Source organism: Loxodonta africana, chromosome 15, assembly GCF_030014295.1.
Source record: "Loxodonta africana isolate mLoxAfr1 chromosome 15, mLoxAfr1.hap2, whole genome shotgun sequence".
Taxonomy (NCBI): Eukaryota; Metazoa; Chordata; class Mammalia; order Proboscidea; family Elephantidae; genus Loxodonta; species Loxodonta africana.
In genome coordinates, this window is record NC_087356.1 from 24,949,390 (window position 1) to 24,976,264 (window position 26,875).

Sequence of the window (26,875 nt, forward strand, 5' to 3'; positions counted from 1 at the left end):
TCATTTTCATCCTAATAGGAGTGAGGTGGTATCTCATGGTAGTTTTGAATTAATCTCTCTAGTGGCTAATGACGTTGAACATCTTTTCATGTGACTGTCGGCCATTTGAATATCCTCTCTGATGAAATGTCCAAGTCCTTTGCCCAATTTTTCATGGGGTTGTTTGTCTTTTGGTTATTAATTTGTGGGAGTTTTTAAAAAAATATATTTTGGATATTAGACCCTTGTTGGATATATGGTTCCTGAAAGTTTTCTCCCAATCTGTAGATTGTCTTTTTGCTTTTTTACCAGTGATTTTTTTTTTTAAAGAAGGTAGGTGGCATGTTACTGTAGGCTCAAGCAATTCAACTTCGGATAGCATCAGATGCTGCTCTGCTTGCATGTGTAAGATATTCTGAACTGTGACTTAACTTGATATGCAGAGAATGGGCCTTTAAGATACTGTGTTAAGAAAACACGTTTGAAGGAATTCAGAACATTATAGAACTGTGAACAAGGTGCACTGGGAAATGCATAGGCTGTTTCTTTCTGGAAACTCTTTTTTTCATTAAAAAAATACATATGGCACAACATTTGCCAATTTAATGTTTTTGTTGTGTACCATTTAGTGACATCAATCACGTTAATCATGTTGTGCAACCATCACCAGTATCTGTTCCCGTAAGCAGAAACTCTCTGCCTCCTAAACAGTGCCTTCCCTTCCCACTCCCACCTACCTAGGAACTGCTAATAAACTTTGGTCTGTAAACATTTCATATGAGTAATATGGTATAACATTTTTCCATTTGTGATGGGCTTATGTCTCAGTTATCCAGTGCTGCAATAACAGAAATACCACAAGTGGATGGCTTTAACAAACAGAAGTTTTTTCTCTGACAGTGTAAGAGGCTAGAAGTATGAATTTGGGGTGCCAGCTCTAGGGGAACATTTTCCCTCTCCGTTGGCTCTGGGGGAAGGTCCTTGTCATCAATCTTCCCCTGGATCTAGGAGTTTCTCAGCACAGGGTCCAAAGGACATGCTCTGTTCCTGGCACTTCTTTCTTTACGGTAATGAGGTCCCTCTCCTCTCTGCTTGCTTCCTTCCTTTATATCTCAAAAGAGATTGAGTCAAGATAAACCTAATCCTGTAGATTGAGTCCTGCCTCATTAACATAACTGCCTCTAATCCGGCCTCATTAACATATAGAGGTTAGGATTTACAACAAATAGGTTAATTACAACAGATCACAAAATGGAGGAGAAGCACACAATATTGGGAATCATGGCCTAGCCAAGTCGACACATATTTTGCAGGGGACACAATTCAATCCATAGCAATTTACTTCACTCAGCGTAATGTTTTTAAGGTTCATCCATGTTACAGCATGTTTCAGGACTTGATTTCTCTCTCTGGCTGAGTTATAGTCTATTGTATGTATGTACCATGTTTTTTTTAATCCAACCACCTGTTTATAGATGGGTTGTTTCCACCTTTTGGCTATTGTGAACAGTGCTGCAGTGAGCATTGGTATACATGTATATGTTTGCATCGCTGTTTTCAAGTCTCGGGTATATACCTAGGAGTAGAATTGCTGAGTCATATGGTAGTTCTATATTTAACTCTTTTAGGAACTGCCAGACTGTTTTCCACAGCAGCTGTTTCATTTTGCATTCCTACCAGCAATGGATAAGGATTCCAATTTCTCCATATGCTCGCCAACATTTGTTGTTAGCTGATTTTCTGATCTTAGGGATCCTAGTGGGGGTGGAGTGGTGTGACATTGTGGTTTGGTTTTAGTGGTTAATGTGAAGTTGAGCTTTTTTCATGTGCTTGTTGGCCAATTTGTATTTCTTAGGTGAAATGTCTATTTAAGACCTTTGCCCATTTTTTGATTGGGTTGTTTGTCTTTTTGTTGTAAGTTTTAGGAGTTCTTTATATATTCTGGACATTAAGCCCTTATCTAACTTACCTGAAACTCTTTTTGATTTTAGAAAACAGTTATCAAACTTTATGAAATATTATCCCTGGTCTATTTTTGATACTTGGTTATACAACAGTGACCTTTATGTTGCTCAGAGGGCTGCCCATCCTGCATTTCTGTTTTTCAATAAATCAAGGACTTGGAGAGAAAGCTGGTATGCACCAGTTGTTGAATTAGTGAAATACTGCTGGGCTGTTAAAATAGCTGCTGCCCTGTGCCCCTCTTTTGTTACCTCCCTTCTCTGTCCTCAGCAGCTAATGGGGGGTCATGCCTGACCCAGCAGGGAGTCTTGACTCTGCTCCATTGCTGCAGCCAATCTGTGTTCTATTTGATTGGTGCTCATGCTGTACTGGTTTTTTAGAAATATTTTTAATATCACCCCATGTTGGAGATATTCTGCAATGTCACAAAAACCAGGATTGGGAACCTCAGAGGTTACCAAAGAGAAATCTGGAACTACTTCCCCTGCATTTTAGTTAAAGCAGTTGTTCCTAACCCTGGCTGCACATTTTCTAATGTGTACTTGGGGAGCTTTTTAAAATGTGAATACTGAGATTTTTACTTTGATTGTTCTGGGGTAGGGGTTCTGGGCATGGGTATTTAAAGTACCTCGTGTGAATCTTACATGCACATAGAGTTGAGAAGCACTGGGTAAAAATGTGCAATTGGAGAATGTTCTCGAGTTTTTTCTTTCTTTGAACAATGTAGAAACCTAAAACTCTTGCTTACATTTTTATTTTCCTTTTTTGTATGTATATATATATCTATAAAAATATATATATATATATATACACACACACACACACACACATATAACAGGTCCTCTTTGGTTCCCTTGAAATTAACTGTGTGATTTTCTGCAGAAGCTTTTAGGGGACTTGCTGACCAGCTTTGGGGAGGCATTTTGGCCTCCATTTCATAGTATACACAGTGTGAGCAGAAGGCCCACATGACAGTAGTAAGCCACAGAGACATGAAAGAGGGCTCAAGGTTGTGGTAGACAACACACCAGCCCCATGAAGAATGCATTCATTCTTCTCTGCTGTTGGAGGTACTTGAGTGGAAAGTCAGCAGCCCCTGATATCCACACTTACCAAGTTAATCTCTAGTTTTGAGACTTTGTTTTTCTGATGTTACTATTGTTGAGAACATATACGGTGGAACATATACCAATTCAACAATTATTACATGTGCAATTCAGTGACACTGATTACATTCTTCAAGTTGTGCAGCCATTCTCACCCTCCTTTTCTGAGTTGTTCCTCCCCCATTAACATAAATCTACAGCCCCCTTAGTTTCCTGTCTAATCTTTCTGAGTTGTCAGTTTGATCCAATATAGTTAAAAGAATAAAATGCTCAAGGCAAACATTCTTTCTAACCAAGCTAAACTATAAACCCTGGTGGCATAGTGGTTAAGAGCTACAGCTGCTAACCAAAAGGTCAACAGTTCGAATCCACCAGGCACTCCTTGGAAACCCCATGGGGCAGTTCTACTCTGTCCTGTAGGGTCGCTATGAGTCGGAATCGACTTGATGGCAATGGGTTTGGTCTTTTGGAAGCTAAACTATTGTTTGGTTTAAAGAAGACTTCAGGGAATATTTTTGGTTTAAAGATTATTCTAAGCATTTATTTATGCAGCTCTTCTGGTCGGATGCCGTTCTTGACTCTAAGGGCCAAGCTCTCATCTCATCTCTTTCAACAAAGCCTTTCTCTAATACTCCAGCCCATCACTTATCTGTCAGTTTATTGCACTGCGATGGTTTGTGTGCTGCTGTGATGCTGGAAGCTCTGCCACCGGTATTTCAAATATCAGCAGGGTCATCCATGGTGGACAGATTCAGTGGAGCTTCTCTACTAAGACAGGCTGGGAAGAAGGTCCTGGTGATCTACTTCTGAAAAAATTGGCCAGTGAAAACTGTATAGATAGCAGCGAAACATTGTCTGTTACAGTGCCAGAAGATGAGCCCCTCAGGTTGGAAGGCACTGCAAATACTGTGGGGGAAGAATTGCCTCCTCAGATAGAGCTGACTTTCATGACATGGATGGAGTAAAGCTTGAGAGGCCTTCGTTTGCTGATGTGGCATGACTCAAAATGTGAAATGCAAACATCCATTAGTAATTGGCATGTGGAATGTACAAAATACAAATCAAGGAGAATTGGAAATCATCCAAAATGAAATGAAACACCTGAAGATCAATGTCCTAGGCATTAAGTGAGCTGAAATAGAGTGGTATTGGCCATTTTGAATCAGACAATCATGTGGTCTACTATAATGGAAATGACAAATTGAAGGGGAAAGGCATTATATCCATTATCAAATAGAACATTTCAGGATCAATCTTGAAATACAACACCGTGAGTGATGGGATAATATCCATATGTCTACAAGGAAGACTATTTAATAGAACTATTATTCAAATTTGCATACCAACCACTAATGCGAAAGATAAAGAAACTGAAGATTTTTCATCAACTTCTGCAGTCTGAAATGGATCAAACATGCGATCGAGATTGTAAGAATGATGTGGCGGTAGCGTCAGACCTCCTTCTCTAACTTCACGAGGAGAGAGAGTCATTATCAGCATCCAGAGCCCAAGGCTGATTCCTATGAGGCAGAGGTCAGAAATGCTTCCTGCAATCTTTTTAGCAGTTCTGATACCAGCCGTCTATCCTAGGTCACTTTCTACTTCTCTATTGGGTTTGATAATTCTTTGCAATGGCCACGTGGAACTCACGGACTGTACTCACGATTATGGAGTTTATTAGGGAAGTAACCAGAAAACAAAACCAAACCCGTAGCCATCAAATTGATTCTGACTCAAAAACTAAAAAAAAACAAACTCATTGCCATCGGTCGATTCCAACTCATAGCAACCCTATAGGACAGAGTAGAGCTGCCCCATAGAGTTTCCAAGGAGCACCTGATGGATTCGAACTGCTGACCTTTTGGTTAGCAGCCGTAGCACTTAAACACTACGTCACCAGGGTTTCCAACTCATAGTGACCCTGTAGGGCAAAATAGAATTTCTCTATAGGGTTTCCAAGGTGGATTCCAACCGCCAAGCTTTTGGTTAGCAGCCAAGCTCTTAACTACTGTAGCACCAGGGCTGTTTAGCAGTTTACAATTCAGGATCAGAAACAATACAGGGTACAGTTCCTTGATCTGGACAGCCTCTTCTCAGCCATGCCTGCAGGCAAGTCTCTCTTTCTGCCTAGCCTCTGCCCTACTCTGGCAACTGTTACAAATCTCTTTAGCTTTGCCAATCAGTGCTTGGGGGAGTCATTCTGCCAGTAAGCCTAGGCCCAAAGGTGCTCAGCTCTCTTGCTCCATGGGACAGCAAGCCTAGCTCTGGCCCACTCTGACAAGTGCTCAAAGGCATCCCACTCTGCCAGAAAGCCTCCTTCCGGAAGGCTCTCAGCTCTCTCGCTCCATGCGCTCCATGGGTTGGCCTACCCACTGTAGCCACCTCGCTCCATGGCCCAGGAAACTCACTGCACCGTCTTGCGCCGGTCCTCTGGTTCTACTGCTTCCAGTTCTCTGTTGGGCTTGCTGCTGCTTCTCACCATCTTGTGCTGTCTCTGGTGTTATAGTTCTCTGTCTCCTGGGTCTAGGAGGTCTTCATGCAGGGATCCCAGCTCCAAAAGATGTCCTTCGCTCCCATCTCAACATGGCGGTAGTCAGGGCCCCTCTCTGCTTTGCGATTGGCTCTCTTATAAGCCTAGCAGGATGGCAAAACTGACCAATCCTTTGTTAGGGTTCCATACCTCTTATTGGCATGGTCCCACTGCTGCAGGCTTCCCCGCGCGTTATTTGCATTATTATTATTAATAAGCTATCTAGTACCCTTGGAGGGCCACAAGCACTTAAATTGCATAACCTCACCCAGTCATTTGGGGGGAGTTACAAGACCATGGTGAGAAAGGCCATATAAAAGCCATCCATCATACCCCAAAAATACATTGATAATTACCAGTAATTGGGATGCAAAAGTTGGAAAGAAAGAAGAAGAATTAGTAGTTGGAAAATATGGCCTTGCTGATAGAAATGATGCCAGAGATTGCATGACAGAGTTTTTTTCTTATTTTCATTTTTATAATTTTTATTGTGTTTAAGTGAAAGTTTACAAATCAAGTCAGTCTCCCACACAAAAACTTATACACACCTTGCTACATACTCCCAATTACTGCCCCCCAATGAGATAACCTGCTTTCTCCCTCCACTCTCTATTTTCGTGTCCATTTCGCCAACTTCTAACCCCCTCTACCTTTTTATCTCCCCTCCAGGCAGGAGATGCCAACATAGTCTCAAGTGTCCACCTGGTCCAAGAAGCTCACTCCTCATCAGCATCCTTGTCCAATCCATTGTCTGGTCCAATCCCCGTCTGAAGAGTTGGCTTCAGGAATGGTTCCTGTCCTGGGCCAACAGAAGGTCTGGGGGCCATGACCACCGGGGTCCTTCCAGTCTCAGTCAGACCATTAAGTCTGGTCTTTTTATGAGAATTTGGGGTCTGCATCCCACTGCTTTCCTGCTCCCTCAGGGGTTCTCTGTTGTGTTCCCTGTCAGGGCAGTCATCGGTTGTAGCCGGGCACCATCTAGTTCTGGTCTCAGGCTGATGTAGTCTCTGGTTCATGTAGCCCTTTCTGTCTCTTGGGCTCATGATTGCCTTGTGTCCTTGGTGTTCTTCATTCTCCTTTGATCCAGGTGGGTTGAGACCAATTGATGCATCTTAGATGGCTGCTTGCTAGTGTTTAAGACCCCAGATGCCACTCTTCAAAGTGGAGTGCAGAATGTTTTCTTAATAGATTTTATTATGCCAGTTGACTTAGATGTCCCTTGAAACCATGGTTCCCAAACCCCTGCCCCTGCTACGCTGGCCTTCGAAGCATTCAGTTTATTCAGGAAACTTCTTTGCTTTTGGTTTAGTCCAATTGTGCTGACCTCCCCTGTATTGTGTGTTGTCTTTCCCTTCACCTAAAGTAGTTCTTATATACTATCTAATTAGTGAATGCCCCTCTCCTACCCTCCCTCTCTCCCCGCTTTCTTAACCACAAAAGAATGTTTTCTTCTCAGTTTAAACTATTTCTCAAGTTCTTATAATATTGGTCTTATATAATATTTGTCCTTTTGCAGCTGACTAATTTCACTCAGCATAATGCCTTCTGGGTTCCTCCATGTTATGAAATGTTTCACAGATTCCTCACTGTTCTTTATCAACATGTAGTATTCCATTGTGTGAATATACCATAATTTATTTATCCATTCATCCGCTGATGAGCACCTTGGTTGCTTCCATCTTTTTGCTATTGTAAACAGTGCTGCAATAAACATGGGTGTGCATATATCTCCTTGTGTAAAGGCTCTCTCTTATTTCTCTAGGATATATTCCAAGGAGTGGGATTGCTAGATCTTATGGTAGTTCTATTTCTAGATTTTTGAGGAAGCGCCAAATTGATTTCCACAATGGTTGTACCATTTTACATTCCCACCAGCAGTGTATATGTGTTCCAATCTCTCCACAGCCTCTCCAACGTTTATTATTTTGTGTTTTTTGGATTAATGCCAGCCTTGTTGGTGTGAGATGAAATCTTGTTGTAGTTTTGATCTACATTTCTCTAATCGCTAATGTTCGTGAACATTTCCTCATGTACCTGTTAGCTACCTGAATGTCTTCTTTAGTGGGGTGTCTGTTCCTATCTTTTGCCCATTTTTTAAATTGGGTTATTTGTCTTTTTGCAGTTCAGTTTTTGCAGTATCATGTAGATTTTAGAGATCAGGCGCTGATCGAAATGTCATAGTTAAAAACTTTTTCCCAGTCTGTAGGTAGTCTTTTTTTAGGTAGTCGTTTTACTAGTGAGGTATGGGTCTTGTTTCATATTTTTGTAGATGGATATCCAGTTATGGCAGCACCATTTGTTAAAAAAACTGTCTTTTCCCCAGTTAACTATTTTGGGGCCTTTGTCAAATATCAACTGCTCATATGTAGATGGATTTATTGGATTCTCAATTCTGTTCCATGGGTCCATGTATCTGTTGTTGTACCAGTACCAGGCTGTTTTGACTACTGTGGTGGTATAATAGGTTTTAAAATTAAGTAAAGCAAGGCCTCCCACTTTGTTCTTCTTTTTCAGTAATGCCTTATTTCTCTGGGGCCTCTTTTCCTTCCATATGAAGTTGGTGATTTGTTTCTCCATCTCATTAGAGAATATTGTTGGGATTTGGATCGGAATTGCATTAAATGTATAGATCGCTTTTGGTAGAATAGACATTTTTATAAGGTTAAGTCTTCCTGTCCATGAGCAAGGTATGTTTTTCCACTTATGTAAGTCTCTTTTGGTTTCTTGCAGAAGTATACTGTAGTTTTCCTTGTATAAGTCTTTTACATCTCTGGTAAGATTTATTCCTAAGTATTTTATCTTCTTGGGGGCTACTGTAAATGGCATTGATTTGGTGATTTCCTTTTCGATGTTCTTTTTGTTGGTGTAGAGGAGTCCAACTGATTTTTGTATGTTTATCTTGTATCCCGATACTCTGCTGAACTCTTCTATTAGTTTCAGTAATTTTCTTGAGGATTCCTTAGGGTTTTCTGTGTATGAGATCACGTCATCTGCAAATAGAGATACTTTTACTTCTTCCTTGCCAATCTGGATGCCGTTTATTTCTTTATCTAGCCTAATTGCTCTGGCTAGGACCTCCAACATAATGTCGAATAAGAGCAGTGTTAAAGGGCATTCTTGTCTGGTTCCCAATCTCAATGGGAATGCTTTCAGGCTCTCTGCATTTAGGGTGATGTTGGCTGTTGGCTTTGTATAAATGCCCTTTATTACGTTGAGAAATTTTCCTTCTATTCCTATTTTGCTGAGAGTTTTTATCAGGAATGCATGTTGAACTTTGTCAAATGCCTTTTCTGTATCAATTGATAAAATCATGTGATTCTTGTCTTTTGTTTTATTTACGTGGTGGATTACACTCATTGTTTTTCTAATGTTGAACCATCCCTGCATACCTGGTATGAATCCCACTTGGTCATGGTGAATTATTTTTTTGATATGTTGTTGAATTCTATTGGCTAGAATTTTGTTGAGGATTTTTGCATCTACATTCATGAGGGATATAGGTCTATATTTCTTTTCTTGTGATGTCTTTACCTGGTTTTGGTATCAGGGATATTCTGGCTTCATAGAATGAGTTAGGTAGTATTCCGTCCTTTTCTATGATCCGAAATACCTTTAGTAGTAGTGGTGTTAACTCTTCTCTGAAAGTTTGGTAGAACTCTACAGTGAAGCCACCCGGACCAGGGCTTTTTTTTGTTGGGAGTTTTTTGATTACCTTTTCAATCTCTTCTTCTGTTATGGGTGTATTTAGTTGTCCTACCTCTGTTTGTGTTAGTTTAGGTAGGTAGTGGGTTTCTAGGAATTCATCCATTTCTTCTAGGTTTTCAAGAGTACAATTTTTCATAGTAATCTAATATGATTATTTTAATTTCAGTTGGGTCTGTTGTAATATCGCCCATCTTATTTCTTATTTGAGTTATTTGCTTCCTCTTCTGTTTTTCTTTTGTCAGTTTGGACAGTGGTTTATCAATTTTTCCAAAAAACCAGCTTTTGGTCTTGTTAATTCTTTAAATTGTTTTCCTGTTTTCTATTTCATTTAGTTCAGCTCTAATTTTTATTATTTGTTTTCTTCTGGTGCCTGTGGGTTTCTTTTGTTGTTCTCTTTCTATTTGTTCAAGTTGTAGGGATAATTCTTTGATTTTGGCCCTTTCTTCTTTTTGAATGTGTGCATTTATTGATATAAATTGGCCTCTGAGCACCGCTTTTGCTGTGTCCCAAAGGTTCTGATAGGAAGTGTTTTCATTCTCATTGGATTCTCTGAATTTCTTTATTCCATCCTTAATGTCTTCTATAATCCAGTCTTTTTTGAGCAGGGTATTGTTCAGTTTCCAAGTGTTTGATTTCTTTTCCCATTATTGATTTCCACTTTTATGGCCTTATGGTCAGAGAAGATGCTTTGTAAAATTTCAATGTTTTGAATTCTGCTAAGGCATGCTTTTTGACCGAATATGTGGTCTATTCTAGAGAATGTTCCATGTGCACTAGAAAAGAAAGTATATTTGGTTGCTGTTGGGTGGACTGTTTTGTATATGTCTGTGAGCTCAAGTTGGTTGATTGGGGCATTTAGATCTTTGGTGTCTTTATTGAGCTTCTTTCTGCATGTCCTGCCCTTCACCGAAAGTGGTATGTTGAAGTCTCCTACTATTATTGTGGAGCTGTCTGTTTCACTTTTCGATGCTGATAGAGTTTGTTTTACGTATCTTGCAGCCCTGTCATTGGGTGCATAAGTATTTAATATGGTTATATCTTCTTGGTGTATTGTCCCTTTAGTCATTATATAGTGTCCTTCCTTATCCTTTCTGATGGATTTAACTTGAAAGTCTATTTTGTTACAAATTAATATTGCCACTCCTGCTCTTTTTTGATTGTTGTTTGCTTTTTATATTTTTTTCCATCCTTTGAGTTTTTGTTTGTTTGTGTCTCTAAGTCTAGGGTGTGTCTCTTGTAGGCAGTATATAGACGGATCTTGTTTTTTGATCCATTCTGCCACTCTCTCTTTATTGATGCATTTAGTCCATTTACATTCAGGGTAATTATGGATAAAAAAAAAAAAAATTTTTTTATAGGTATGAATTAATGCTATCATTTGGATGTCTTTTTTGTGTGTGTTGTTGACAGTTTCGTTTTCCCACTTAATTTTATGTGCTGAGTAGATTATCTTTATGTGTTGTCCTTGCCTCATATTTGTTGTTGTTGATTTTTTTTCTGCTGAGTCTCTATTTTTTTCTTGTATTTTATTTTCATGAGTAGGATAGTTTGTCTCCTTTGTGGTTATGTTATTATTTACTCCTATTTTTCTAAATTTAAACCTAACTTTTATTTCTTTGTATCACCGTATCTTCCTCTCCTTATGGAAGGTGTAGGGTTACATTTCTTAGTCCCTCTTTATTATTTTAATGTTGTCTTCTTTTATATGATAATATTGCTGTTACCCTTTTTTGAGCTTTTTTTTTTTAATATTCTTGCTTTGTTTTTTTGGATTTCCCTGTCTGGGTTGACTTCTGGTTGCTCTGCCCAGTGTTCTAGTCTTGGGTCGATACCTGATATTATTGATTTTCTAACCAGAGAACTCCTTTTAGTATTTTTTTTAGTTTTGGTTTCGTTTTTACAAATTCCCTAAACTTATGTTTATCTGGAAAAGTCTTAATTACAGCTTCATATTTAAGAGACAGTTTTGATGGATATATGATTCTTGGCAGGCAATTTTTTTCCTTCAATTTTTTAAATAGATCATCCCATTGCCTTCTTGCCTGCATGGTTTCTTCTGAGTAGTCCGAGCTTATTCTTTTTTTTTCTCCTTTGTAGGTGACTTTTCGTTTATCCCTTGCTGCTCTTATAATTCTTTATCTTTGGTTTTGGCAAGTTTGACTGTAATATGTCTTGGTGACTTTTAAGATCTACCTTATGTGGAGTTCGATGAGTGTCTTGGATAGGTATCTTCTCATCTTTCACGATATCAGGGAAGTTTCCTGCCAACAAATCTTCAACAATTTTCTCTGTATTTTCTGTTATCCCTCCCTGTTCTGGTACCCCAATCATTCGTAGTTATTTCTCTTGGTAGAGTCCCACATGATTCTTAAGGTTTCTTCATTTTTTAAAATTCTTTTATCTGAGTTTTCTTCAAATATATTAGTGCCAAGTGATTTATCTTCGAGTTCAGAAATTCTAGCTTCTACTTGCTCAATTCTGCTCCTCTAACTTTCTATTGAGTTGTCTACTTCTGTAATTTTATTGTTAATCTCCTGAATTTCTGATTGCTGTCTGTCTATGGATTTTTCCATCTTATTAAACTTTTCATTATGTTCCTGAATAATCTTTCTAATTTTTTCAATTGCTTTATCTGTGTGTTCCTTGGCTTTTTCTGTGTATTGTCTCATTTCCTTCCTGATGTCTTGAAGGGTTCTGTATATTAAACTTTTGTATTCTTCATCTGGTAATTCCAGGAATGCACTTTCATCTAGAAGATCCCTGGATTCTTTGTTTTGAGAGCCTGTTGAGGTGGTCATGGTCTGTTTCTTTATGTGACTTAATATTGACTGTTGTTTCTGAGCCATCTATAAGTTATTGTATTAGTTTATGCTTGCTTACTATGTCGTAGCTTCTTGATTTGTTTTGTTTTGGTATACCCCTATGGGTTGCTTGAGTGAGCTAGCTTGATTATTTTCGCCTTTGGCGCTCTGACGTCCTGTCCCCAGATGGCTAGAGCTGTTATCAGGTATATCCATCCAGGAGTCTATTCAGTTTTCTCGTATGAATTCAGCTCAGGTTTCCAGGTAGGTGATCATCAAGTGTGTGGTACAGGTTCTGTCCTACAGTCTTAGAGGGGCAGGGGTGATTGGTGTATATACCGGTATCTGATTGACCGGTATCTCATTGCAGCAGGGGGTCATGCTCTGAACAAGGCAGAGGTCTGAGAACTGACCCCTGAGTGTCTCTGAGGGAAGCACGTCCCTGTTCCCTAGAGCGTGCAGGTAGGTGGGTGGGTTCTGCAGACGGACCATGGGCACCCAAAGTTTTTGGTTGTAAGGACTGGGAGGTACCAGTTATCTTTGGACCCCTGTTGCGGGTGGCTGGGTGACCTGAGTGGAGCTACTGGTCCTTAGGTCCCTGATGTGGGTAGGTGAGAACCTTGCTTAATAGGCAAAGCAATGTCAAACATCAAACACGCACCTCTCCACCGCACAGCTGAAATGGTTGGAGTTTGCCAACAAGGGCCTGTTCTCCCGAAATAGGCCCACACAGGTCCATTCAGAAGGGAGAGGTACTCAAAGTCCACGGATGGTTTATGCCTGGACAGGAGCTGCTTCTGTCCTTAGCTCCCCCAGTTAGTGGAGCTAGCAAATTATCTTTTCCCCCAGTTACAAATTTTTTCCTTCCCTAAGGCCGGGAGGATGGCCCTAGTTGCTCAACAGGGCCTTTCTCAGGCCCAGGGAATTCAGCCACTGAAGCTGGCTTGTGGGGGGGGGGGGCGGGGGGGCGCGGTAAAATACACTTGAGTACTTAGCTTTTGCCAAGAGCGCCGTTCTTCTCAGGTTTCAGAAGTGTGAGTAGGCTGTGTGGCTGGCTGCTTCCTCGTGAGGGAACTGTGGCTGAATGCTAGTAGCAGCCTAGCGCCGCAGCTCCGGGAATGGTGCCTGAGGGCTCCCCATGATGCAGGTCCGGTAACTCCTCTCCGCTTCTGAATGGTCTCTTTCTCCCCCGCCCCTCAGTTTGTTTTCTAAGCTTGTCTTTGAAGCTCAGGGCTCCCAGCTTGCCACAAATATACTCGTTTCACTTGTTTTTTCATGTCTTTGTTGTAAATAGGGCACACCGGAAGTGTCTGTCTGTTCCGCCATCTTGGCTCCGCCTCCCTGCATGATAGAATTTTGTAAGACCAGGACTTATTCACTGTAAATATCTTTTCTCAACAACATAAACGGTGACTATATATGTGGACATTCCCAGGTGGAATATACAGGAATCAAATCAACTACATTTGTGGAAAGAGTTGATGGAGAATCTCAATATTACCAGTCAGAACAAGGCCAGGGGCTGACTGTGCAACAGGCCATCAATTTCTCATACGCAAGTTCAGGCTGAAGCTGAGGAAAATTAAAACAAGTGCACGAGAGCTGAAGTATGACCTTGAGCATATCCCACCTGACTTTAGAGACCATCTCAAGAATAGGTTTGACTCATTGAACACTAATGACTAAAGACCAGATGAGTTGTGAGAGGACATCATACATGAAGAAAATGAAAGTTCATTGAAAAGGCAGAAAAGAAAAAGCCCAAAATGGATATGAGGAGAGACTCTGAAACTTGCTCTTGAGCATAGAATAGCTAAAGTGAATAGAAAAGATGATGAAATAAAAGAGCTGAACAGAAGATTTTAATGGGCGGCTCAGGAAGACAAACTAAAGTATTATAAAGAAATGTGCAAAGACCTGGAGTCAGAAAAGCAAAAAGGAGGAATATGTGTGGCATTTCTCAAGCTGAAAGAACTGAAGAAAAAATTCAAGTATCAAGTTGCAAGTTGCAATGTTGAAGGATTCTATGGGCAATGTATTGAATGATACAGGAAGCATCAAAAGAAGGTGTAAGGAATACATAGAGCCACTGTACCAAAAAGAATTGGTCGACATTCAACCATTTCAGGAGGTAGCATATGATGAAGAAATGATGGTAATGAAGGAAGAAGTCCAAGCTGCACTGAAGTCACTTGTGAAAAGCAAGGCTCCAGGAATTGACAGAATACCAATTGAGATGTCTTAGGAAATGAATTCAATGCTGGTAGTGTTGACTCATTTATGCTATGAAATTTGGAAGACAGCTTCCTGGCCAGCTACTGGAAGAGATCCATATTTGTGCCCATTCCAAAGAAAGGTGATCCAACAGAATGTGGTGGAAATTATCAAGCAATATCATTAATATCACACACTAGTAAAATTCTGCTGAAGATAATTAAAAAATGGTTGCAGTAGTACATTGACAGGGAACTGCTGGAAATTCAACTGGATTCAGAAGAGGACATGGAATGAGGAATATCATTGCTAATATTAGATGGATCTTGGCTGAAAGCAGAGAATACCAGAAAGAAGTTTACCTGTGTTTTATTGACCATGTAACGGCATTCGACTGTGTGGATCATAACAAATTATGGATAACCTTGGGAAGAATGGGAATTCCAGGACACTTAATTGTGCTCATGTGGAACCTGTACATAGACCAAAAGGCAGTCGTTTGAACAGAATGAGGGGTTACTGCATGGTTTAAAATCAGGAAGGTTGTGGTTCAAGGTTGTATCCTTTCACTATACTTAGTCTGTATGCAGAGCAAATAATCTGAGAAGCTAGACGATATGAAGAAGAATATGGCATCAGGATCAGAGGAAGACTCATTAATAACTTGTGATATGCAGATGACACAACCTTGCTTCCTGAAAGTGAAGAGGCCTTGAAGCACCTACTGATGAAGATCAAAGACTGTAGCCTTCAGTCTGAACGGCAGCTGTACATGTGGACCTCATCAGATGAAATACACAGGAATCAAACGAAGAAAAAAAACCCATAAAGAAAAGAAAAATCTTCACAACTGGACCAATGAGCAACATCATGATAAACAGAGAAAATGTTTTAGTTGTCAAGGATTTCATTTTACTTGGTTCCACAATCAATGCCTAAGGAAGCTGCAGTCATAAATTCAAACAATGTATCATATTGGGCAAATCTGCTCCAAAAGACCTCTTTAAACTGTTAAAAAACAAAAGTGTCACGTTGCGGACTAAAGTGCATCTGACCCAAGCCATGGTATTTTCAATCACCTCATATGCATGCAAAAGCGGAACAATGAATAAGGAAGACCGAAGAATTGATGCCTTTGAATTGTGTTGGTGAAGAATATTGAACATACCATGGACTGACAGAAGGACAAATAAATCTGTATTAGAAGAAGTACAGTCAGAATGCTCCTTAGAAGTGAGGATAGTGATACTTCATCTCACTTACTTGGACAGGAGGGACCAGTCCCTGGATAAGGACATCATTCTTGGTAAAATAGAGGGTTAGTGAAAAAGAGGAAGACCCTCAACAAGTTGGATTGACACAGTGTTTGCAACGATGGGTTCCAACATAGCAACGATTGTGAGAATGGTGCAGGATTGGGCAGTGTTTTGTTTTTTTGTGCATGGGGGTTGCTATGAGTTGGAATAGACTTGACAGTACCTAACCAAGAGCAACAGACAATAATACCCCAGCCACCATTCACTCTTTTTTTTTTTTTAATTATGTGGTAGACACCATACACTTGTGTTGTTCTATGGTGTGTACAGTAACTAGAATTAGTAGATAATTCACTCACATGTTAGTTGAATTCTCTGGTCCATTGATAGCTTCCTGTTGAGATGTCTTGGCTCCTAAAGATTAAAGGTCATTCTTCTCTCTAGTACTTGGTATGTTTCTGGGGACATGTTTGATCCCTAACACTCCTTGATTTGAGACTGATAGAACTCACAGTGAAAGGCTTTATAGATAACAACCTTTCTTCCTTCTAGTTATTCATACCCAACATTTTGAATCATTTTTTTTAATTCTTTTCTTTCTCTCATTTGTCAAATTCAGTGTATCTTGATTTCTATCAGCTCCATCTTTAATATATATCCAGAATTTTACCACTTCTTGTATCATTACAATCTGTTTTCATCATAGTAGCCAGAGTGGTTCTTTTAAAATCTAAAGCTCATTACATCATTCTCTGTTCAGAGACTTTCAGTGCCTCTCTGTTTTACACAGAGTAAAAGCCAGAGTCTGTACCATGACTTAGAAGGCACTACAGGACCTAGATTCCCCCATTCCTTACAAGATTCCTTGTTATCTTCTGCCTACTTGTTTTATCCATTACTGAAAATGGGGCAAATTGTCTATTTCCATTTCAATTCTGTCAGTTGTTGTTTCATACATTTTGGAGCTGTGTTGGTGTTAGGTGCATGTATGTTTTAATTGTTGTGTCTTCCTGATGAATTAATGCTTTTATCATTATAAAACATCCTTTTTGTTTCTAGTAGTAATTTTTTTTCAAAATCTATTTCATGTGATATTATAGTACTCCAGTTCTTTTTTTGGTTACTCTTTCGTGACATACTTTTCTCCATCCTTTTTATTTCAGCCTATTTATACCTTTGAGTCTAAAGTGTGTCTCTTGTAGACAGCATACAGTTGGATCATGCTTTTTTATCCATTTTGCCAGTCCTGCTTATGATTGGAGTGTTTAGTCCCTTTACATTTAATTCAATTACTGATAAAGGAGTATTTACATCTGTTATTTTGATACTAGTTTTCTATGTGTCTTTTGTTCTTTATTCTTCTATTGATGCCTTCTTTTTTAAAGAGTTTTTTTTTTTTATCATTTTAATTCCCTCATTGTTTCTTATACTATATATATATTTTGACTTAATTTCTTAGTAGTTTTCTTGGAGATTACAATTACCATCTTAACTTAAAACAATTTTTTTTAAGCTGAAACAATTGTTTTAACTTAAAACAAGTTAATAACAGTTTAGTTTCAATAGTATACAAAAACTTTGCTTAGATAACACTTTATTAACCCTCCTTTTAGTAGTATCATACAAATTACATCCTTATGCATTAAAAGCTCATTGTTGTTGTAGTTGTGTGCCATCAAGTTGGTTCCAACTCATAGCGACCCTATAGGACAGAGTAGAACTGCCTCATAGGATTTCTTAGACTATAATTTTTATGTCTTTTCTCCGGTGGAGTTGCCGGTGGGTTTGAATTGCAGATGTTTAAGTTAGCACCTGAGCACTTAACCGTTGTGCTACCAGTGCTCCTTATAAGCCCATTAACACAGTTTTATAATTATTGTTTTATGGAGTTGTCTTTTTAGTCAGGTAGGATGAGAAAAGGGTTACAAGCAATTATACATTTATACTATCTTTTATGGTTTTTTTTTTTTTTTTTTTATGTTCACCTTTATAATTACCTTTCCTGGTGCTCTTTATTTCTTCATGTGGATTCGAGTTACTGCCTGTGTTCTTCGGTATCAGCCTGAGGACTCCATTTAGTATTTCTTATAGGGCAGATCTGCTAGTGATGAATTCTCTCAATTTTTGTATATCTGAGAGTGTCTTAGTTTCTGTTTGTTTTTGAAGGATAGGTTTGCTGGATATAGAACTTAGTTGACAGCCTTTTCTTTCAGCTCTTTAAATGTCATTCCAGTGTTTCTGACCTCTATGATTTCTGATAAGAAGTTACCTGTTAATCTTATTGACGGTCCCTAATATGGGATGGTTTGCTTATTTCTTGCTATTTTGAAGATTCTGTCTTTGACTTTCCACAGTGTGACTATGAAATATCTAGGTGTGGTCTGACTTGGAGTTCATTGAGCTTCTTGGATGTGCAGATTAATGTTTTTCATCAAATTTGGAAAGTTTTCAGTCATTATTTCTTCAAATATTTTTTCTGTCCTTTTTCTCTTCTGGAACTTTTATTATATATGTTGGTATGATTCTTGGTGTCTCACAGGTCACTGAGGCTCTATTCATTTTTCTTCACTCGTTTTTTCTTTCTGTTCCTCACTCTGGATAATCTCAACTGACCTATCTTTAAGTTATGCTGATTCTTCTGCCAGTTCAAATATGCTGTTGAGCAGTGAATTTTGAATTCTTAGTGAATTTTTTAATTTCAGTTATTGTACTTTTTGACTTAAAAATTTCTTTTTGGTTCTTTTTTTTTTTTTTTTATAAGTTCTATCCTTTTGTTGATATGCTCTATTTGGTGAGACATTGTTGTCATACTTGCTTTAGTTCTTCAATTATGGTTTTCCTTAGTTCTTTGAACATATTTATAATGTTGTTGTTATTGTTAGGTACCATTGAGTCAGTTCCAACTCATATTGACCCTGTGTACAAAAGAATGAAACACTGCCTGGTCCTGGGCTATCCTCACAGTCATTGCTGTTTGAGCCCATTGTTGTAGTCACTGTGTCAGCCCATGTTGTCGAGGATTTTACTGTTTTTCAATGACCCTCTACCTCACCAACCATGACGTCTTTCTCCAGGGACTGGTCCCTCCTGATAACAGGTCCAAACTATGTGAGACGAAGTCTTGCCATCCTCACTTCCAAGAGTACTCTAGCTGTATTTCTTCCAAGACAGACTTATTCTTTCTTCTGGAAGTCCATGGCATATTCAGTATTCTTCCCCAACACCATTATTCAGAGGCATCAATTCTTCTTCAGTCTTCCTTATTCATTGTCCAGCTTTCACATGGATACAGGGCAATTGAAAATATTGTGACTTGGGTCACGCACACCTTAGTCCTCAAAGTGATATCTTTTCAACACTTTAAAGAGGCCTTTTGTAGCAGATTTGCTCAATGCAATACATCATTTGATTTCTGGACTGCTGCTTCTATAGGCATTGACTGTGGATCCAAAAAAAAAAATGAAGAATCCATAACAACTACAGTATTTTCTCTGATTATCATGATGTTGCTTATTGGTCCAGTTTTGGGAATTTTTGTTTACTTCATGTTGAGGTGTAATCCATTCTGAAGGCTGTAGTCTTTGGTCTTCATCAGTAAGTGCTTCAAGTCCTCTTCAGCATGCAAGTGTATTTAAAGTCTTTGTCTAGTAATTCCAATGTCTAGGCTGTCTATTTACTGCTTTTTTACTTATGTAAAAGTCCCTGGTTGGTGCAAACGGTTTGTACTTGGCTGCTAACCGAAAGTTTGGTGGTTTGAACCCACTCAGTGACATTGCAGAAAAAAGGCCTGGAGATCTTCTGTAAAGATTACAGCCAAGAAAATACTATGGAGCTTAGTTCTACTCTGTAACACATGAAGTTGCCATGAGTTGGAATTGAATCCACTGTAACAGGTTTTTTAAAGTACTTTCCTGTTGGAGTGTCTCAATTTTTTTTTTTTGTTCTTGCTGTTGCTGAAAAGTGAACATTTTAAATAATATAGTCTGGCTACTCTGGAAATCAGATTCTTTCTCTTCATCCCAAGGTTTGTTGTTCTTACTGTTTCTTTGTTTAGTGACTTTCTGGGACTAATTCTGTAAAGTCTGTATTCTTTGTTATGTATGGCCACGGAATTCTCTTGTTAGTTTAGCAGTCAGCTAATGATTGGACAGAGATTTCCTTAAATGCCTTGAACTAATAAGTCTCACAGCCTTTACCGAGGGGCTCTGAGCTTGTGTTGAGCAATGCCTTCGGCGCTCTATCTAGCATGCAGTTGAAGACTCTGTCTTGAATCTTTACTTCCTGCTTGCTCAGAGCCTCAGGTCAGCCAAAGACGAGCAATCAGGGCCTTCTCATGTTATTCCCGGGCATACACCAAGTCCTGCACATGTGCATGGCCTTCTAAGTTTCCAGGAATACGTGGGAGCTATTTATCCTACAATTTTTTTCTTTTAAGTTTTTTGGTCACCTTCTTGTTAGCCTCAGCTTGTATCACAGTCTCAGGTAGGTGTGATTTTTAACCGGTGTTGCTGATTGATTTTTACTGATACCCTCAGGACAGGATTGTTTGTAGAGTGAATGCTGAATCAAGTCCAGTAGAGACAAGCCTTTCGGTGAGCTTCCATATATAGGTCAGATAGTTAAAATTTGCTGGGGAGCACCAAACTTCTTCTGACCCCTCCAGTGGCTGCCGGATTGCTGGTTTTCAGAGCTATTGTAGTTGGAAGGCTTTTAGTTTTCAAGGCTACGTTGGCGTTTGAGAGTGGGGGATGGGAATAGGGAAGTTAAAATGCCACAATTCTCAGTGCTCTTACCGAGATTCAGCCATTTTCTTGAATGAGCTTTTCTCAATTTTTGCAAGCCTTTGATTAATACCCCAAGTTCTGAAAAAATTGATGTTGACATATTTTGCCAGCATTCTTGTTGCTTTTATGGAGTAGCACAGTTTGATAGGTTCTTACTCTGACATTCTGGAAATTTTTTGAACCCCCTTACTTTTCCTCACTCTGTTCTTCTGGATCTCTTCACTTCAGGTACATTGGATTCACTGTTCCTTGAACACAACAGGTACTTGGATTAAAAAAAAGTCCACTTTTTTTTGACACCAACTATGAGGATATTAAGGAGCCCTGGTGGTGCAGTGGTTAAGTTCTCAGCTGCTAACCTAAAGGTTGCTAGTTTTGTTGCAGGACAAGGCTTCCCAGCTTGGGACCAAGTCCTGTTTAGGTTCTTGCCTTCTACTGACCAAGAATGACCAGGAGAGGCTCAGAAGTTCCACATGAACAAAGGTTTATTAGTGACAGAGAAAAAAAACAAAAGCTCGCGAGGGAGGGAGGGACGGAGAGGGGCTTCTGCCTACGATAGCCTCCAGTCTCTGAATGGAGTTTTCCCTGGAGTTTATAAGGGGTTTTAGGTGGGAAGGATCTCATGTTTTATTCATTGCTTTTTGGGGAAAAAGGTGGGGCTTTCTGAGAAATAAAGGGGTTAAGAAATGTGTATACACATCTGGAATCTAAGGTGGAGTCAGTTTGGACAATGTCACGTCAGCACTGCGCAGTCTCGGTGGCCACTTGACAAGACTGTAAGGTTGCATCCGTTCTCACTGCACGTGCCCCAGGGATCGGCTGATTCTGTTTATCTTTGGAAAGCAGCTTATAGGGAAGATATGTGGAACTTCCTGTGTCAGAGTTCAGGATGTGGGTTGTCTTGTAACACCACCCCCTGTGGAGGGGTCCTGAAAAACAACTTACAAGAGAGATATGCAGGATGCCTCCCCCATAGTGGGGTCCTGAAAAACAACTTGAGAGAGATATGTAAGATGCCACCCCCACAATGGGGTCCTGAAGAACAACTTGAGAGAGATATATAGGATGCCACCCTCATAGTGGGGTCTTGAAAAACAAGTTGGGAGAGAGATACGTAAGACTTTGTGCTTCACGGGCTGCATGTGTGGGTTGTCTTGTTACATTACCCATAGGATAGAGTCCCAGATCGGTGGGCCTGTTATTCCAGCCTTGAGGCTCTCCAGCCTTCTGTCCTTGTCTCAGTTTGAACCTACCAGCTGCTCCGCAGGAAGGAAATGTGGCAGTCTACTTCTGTAAAGATTACAGCCTTGGAAACCCTATGGGGCAGTTCTACTCTGTCTTGTAGAGTTACTATGAGTTGGAATTGACTCAACAGCCATGGGTTTGGTTTTTGGTATGAGGATATCACAAATCCCCACTTTTCACTTTTCTGTTCAATTCTGACACCAGCTGCTCATGTAGCACTTCTTTCTCTGACTCTAACCACCTGGAGCTAAGTCAGAGCTCACAAGTTAAAGGACATAATTCTCCAAACAGCGAAATAGGCCCAAGCCTTCTGATGCCAGCCAAAATTTGAGAGGCCCCATGACACAGTTTTGGCCTGCTGGTTACAAATTCAGTGGTTCCCTCTATTCACTCAGGATACTAGCTGCAGGTTCAGGAGTCCCTAGGCTCCCCTCACTGCTGACCTGCTGGCTTCTGCTATTCCCTTTTGTTTCGATAATTTGCTCCAACAGCTTAACTCATGGAAAGCCCTATACTTAAGATTACAGATTTATTATAAAAGGATACCAAGCAGGATAAGCATAAAGAAGAGATGCATAGGGTGAGGTCTGGAAGGGTTCCCAGTGTGGAGCTTCTGTGTCCAAAAGAGGGCGTATCACCCTTCTAGAGCAGGTGTTTTCCACCAACCAGGAAGCCCATGGGGCTTCTGTGTCTAGACCCTTTATTGAGGTCTCATTGCATAGGCATGAGTGATTGAATCATCCTTCCCACCCCCAGTTCTGTTGATACCAGGCCACATGGTGGTCTTTCTGGCTTGGTCAGCACAGTTTCCTTAGCACAAACCCATAGGTGTGTCTAGAGGCCTTAGATAACAAAAGTACCTCAGTTATCCAGGAAATTTCAAAAGTTTAGGGTATCTCTCAGGCACCAGGGACAAAGACCAAATACTTCGGGTAAAGATAAATTCTTTACCCCATACCAGGCATGCTTCTATTGTATGGCATTTACACTGCTCTTACCTCCACTTGAAATATTTACTCCCTCAGATATCTGCATGCTTGCATTCTCCCCTCCTCCAGGTCTTTGCTCAGATGAGGTTTTCCCTCACCAGTTTATTTATTTTTGTACCATTATTTAGAATTGCAACCCTACCAATGCCAGGCACACCCAATCTTTGTTCTCTGATTTATTTTCCTCCTCAGTACTTACCATTCTCTTATCTGTTATATTCTTTACGTGCATTCAGTTTTATTACGTCTTTCCCCTTACTAGAACATAAACTACGAGTGCAGGGTTTTTTTTTTTTTTTTGTACCTGTTGTGTTGACCTCTGTATCCCCATTGCCTGGGGATAGAACAGTGGCTGCCTGTAGGTGTTCCATATATATTTGTATTTGTTGAATGCATAAATGAATGAATAAATAGAATGCTGTGGTAACTGTTAAGGGTTATACAAATGTACCTTAAAATTAAAAATGCTATATAAGCAATCTGAATAGCAGAAACTACTCGTTACTCACATATTTGACTTTTTAGTAATATTCTAATGCAACTAGTATTGTGAAATTATTTTAATGCTCAGTCTTTATAAAGTATATACTGTCTCATCTTACTTTTTAGGAAGCCCTTACTTAGGAAGCTTGGTTGACTGTGGTTGGTGGGCACCTCCTGATGAGGTGGGAAATAAGTTTTTTATGGTGTCATCATATGTAAGTTATTTAGTTGGATACTATTGCCATGTTCATTATTAGCAATAGATCACTCTTCCTTTCATGAGATATCCAGTGTATTGTTTTTCTGAGGAATTCAGTGTTCTTGCCTGCTTCTCCCAGTCTCCTCAGGTCTGTAAGCCAAATGATATGGTTGGAAAGAGTTATTTTAGGTTCTCAATTTTGAGGTCGATATTTTTTTATCTAATAAGTTTCCTTACAGAATTTGATTCAACATTTTGTATACTATGCTGTCAGACAGTAGGTACTATTGAAATGTATATGGCATTATCTCTTGCTCTCTAATAAATTAGTTTAAGAGAAGAAACTTGACATAACACTCTTCTCCCATGATCACTGTTAACACTGTAGCCGTACCTTTTTTATGGCACTTTTTTTCTTTGTTTTATATACTTACCTGCACATGTGTCTTGTTACCTGTCACTAACTATACGCTCCTTAAGGGAAAGAAACCATGTCTTTCTCATCTTTGTACTGCCTGCAGCCTGAAGAATTATGTATTGAATTACTGCATGAAACATTTACGTGGACATTTTTTAAATCCATAAAGTGCTGGAGAAATGTCAGATGATATTTTAGAAGAAATAAATAATGCAAAGTAGTATTTACGTGCTGAACAAGTGGCATGGGTGCTAAGTTTTATGGAACTTTTGAAGTTGATGATATCACTGTAGACTGGGAAGTTGAGCAAGGTTTTCCAGAGGAGGCAGGACTTATACTCTCTGTAAGGAATGAGGAAACCCCGGTGGTATAGTGGTTAAGTGCTACGGCCGGCAGTTCAAATCTGCCAGGCGCTCTATGGAAACTCTGTGGGGCAGTTCTCCTCTGTCCTATAGGGTCGCTATGAGTCGGAATGGACTCGAGGGCAGTGGGTTTGGTTTTTTTTGGGTAAGGAACAGTAGGTGTTCTGTGGCTAGGAATGGGAGGAATAGTCCAGTTGGAGGGAAGAGCTTGCTCAGTGGTGAGGAGACAATATGCAGTGTGTATTTAGAGACCAGTGAATGGATCAGGTGCACTCAGGCTTGAGTGTGTGTGTGGCGGAGGGCAGAGGGGGCATGTTAGGCTTGAGCCTTCTATTTGGCACATGTTTTTTGAGACAGGTTCTTTGACCTTTTCTGCTTTGTTTTGTTATCTAATATGCAATTAGAGCAGAAGAGTTACCTTTGATGAGTTTAGCTCAAATTCCGTGATTCTTTAAAAGTCAGGCTAAATGATCTGGACTTTAATTGGGACAGTAAGCAAGAAGTTTTTTGAATAAGTGAGTGACAATATAAAAGAGGTATTTTAGGGTTTTGGGGAGATTCAGACATGTTTCAAAGGAAAAGAAACTAGAAGCAGATTAATCAGTTATTCATTTTATTATTTTGAATATTAATCCTGACTAAGATCAGGGACATGAGAACAGAGTAACAGATGTTAGGAAGATTGTTGAGGTTTCCTACTGACAGTTGGGGGAAGAAGAATGGAGAAATGAGGATGAGACGGAGGATATTAGGAGTAGCCAGTGGTTTTTAGATGGGATAGAGGGTAGGCTGGGAGGATCGGGCCTGGTGGAAGGATGAAATTTGGTTTTAGACATGTCTAAGTGCTGATGGGAAACCCTGGTGGTGTAGTGGTTAAGTGCTATGGCTGCTGAGAGGTCGGCAGTTCAAATCTACCGGCCCTCCTTGGAAACTCTATGGGGCAGTTCTACTCTGTCCTATAGGGCCTCTATGAGTCAGAATCAACTTGATGGCAACAGGTTTTTTTTAAGTGCTGCTGGAGGATACAAAGATGAATGAGAACAAGACACACCCACTGCTTTAAAGGGGCTCCCAGTGATCATATTAATGCAGCAGTGTGTGCGTACGAAAGACAGTGGACTTCTAAGAGAGGAGGAGGGAGAGGACCAAGAGCTCCTGGGAGACCTGAGAAAGGCTTTATTCAAGGTGATAACTAAGCTGTGTCTCATATGGCAGGTGGAATCTCATCAGAAGGAAACATGGAAGTCAGTTTGGTTCTTATAACCCTATTTCCCTTCATCACTCACCCTCCCCTTCCATCTTGTTTGGTGTTTGATGGCCATTTCTCTTCTTTTTTGAAGGATCTACCGCTACCAATCTCATGACTATGCCTTCAGTAGTGTAGAGAAGCTACTGCATGCTCTAGGAGGGGACGACTTTCTTGGAATGCTTAACAGAACCCTTCTTGAAACCCTGGAGAAAGCAGGCTTCTCTGAGAAATTCCTCAATGAAATTGTCACTCCTGTTATGAGGGTTAATTATGGCCAAAGCATGAACATCAACAGCTTTGTGGGTAAGCCAGGGAACAGTTAAGGGACATTAGTTCACAAAGGGGCTTACCTGATGCTAGAGTAGCTCCTGACTTTAGGCCATGGATTGGACAAGGCTACCTTTCTCTGTGAAACCTCAGAAATTGTTGGCAAGATTGTATATATGTAGATAAGTATTTTTATGGGGAGAGGGTCCTTAGCTTTCATTAGTTCAGTGGTTCTTACCCTGGAGTGTGGGGGCGGGGCATTTGGCAATGTCTGGAGATGTCTGGAGAACTCCTGGAACAGAACTCACTTAGGAAGGGAGAATGGGGTATAGGGCCTCCTACAAAGTCGTAATTAAAACACATATTTGGTTGAAACACTGTGATAAGAGGGTGCTACTGGCAAATGTCCATAGCACCAAGGTTGAGAAACCATGCATTAGGTTCTCAAGGAAGTCTGTGACCCCCCCAAAAGTTAAGAACCGTTGACTTAGAGGATACTATTGAGGTATCCTGTTTGGCTGCCCTAAAATAAAGTTAATGTAACTATATTGTAAAACTTACTCAAATTGTCTCTGGGTAAAGATCCATGGATGACTCAACATCTTAAGATCATTGAGTGGTAATACATGATTTAGTCAACATGATGGTCTAGTCAGAGTCACTGTGTTTTTGGGTAGTGGTAACACCTCTTGTTGTAGCAGAGTGATTTTAAACTCCTTTGTGTGACTCAGAGCAGTTTTATTTCAATATTGGATGAAGGGCTGGCTTCATGGGTGTGCTACCTGTGTAGTCAAACAGGATCCTGTGCTAAGAAGGGCCCCCTGCTTGGTTTAATGGCTTGCTGTCACCTGTTTTGGAATTCTTAATTATTGAACAAGGAATCCTGCATTTTCATTTTGCCCTGGGCCCCTTAAGTTATGTAGCCAGCCCTAATTGGATGTTAATTTTCATTAAAATGCTGAACAGGCCCACTTATATTTGGCCTGATATCCTGGAGCAAACTCACCTAACTAGGAAGGGAGAGAGGGTAGAAGACCTCTTACAAAGTCAGAATTAAAACACATTTTTCTTTCTCCCACTGACAGGGGCGGTCTCACTGGCTAGTGCCGAATCTGGCCTTTGGGCAGTAGGAGGTGGCAATAAACTTGTTTGCTCAGGGCTCCTTCAGGCTTCCAAAGGCAATCTTATATCTGGCTCAGTAATGTACATAGAGGAGAAAACAAGGACCAAGCAGACAGGTAAGCTTGAACTCTTTTATTGTTCCTGATTTCTCCTGCAGAAAATGATTTCTCAGACAGAAACTCTCTTCTGCCATCTCTCACTGTT

General features: G+C 40.0%; 1 protein-coding gene across 1 annotated transcript in view; it reads left to right on the forward strand.

Annotated features, from left to right (window-relative positions):
* The window catches only part of PCYOX1 (prenylcysteine oxidase 1), a 37,916-nt gene that overhangs the window by 6,910 nt on the left and 4,131 nt on the right, over window positions 1-26,875 (forward strand). The window contains exons 4-5 of the mRNA XM_003413666.4: window positions 25,374-25,585; window positions 26,635-26,787. Of these exons, the coding sequence (XP_003413714.1) occupies window positions 25,374-25,585; window positions 26,635-26,787 (365 nt within the window). The remainder of the gene's footprint in view (window positions 1-25,373; window positions 25,586-26,634; window positions 26,788-26,875) is intronic.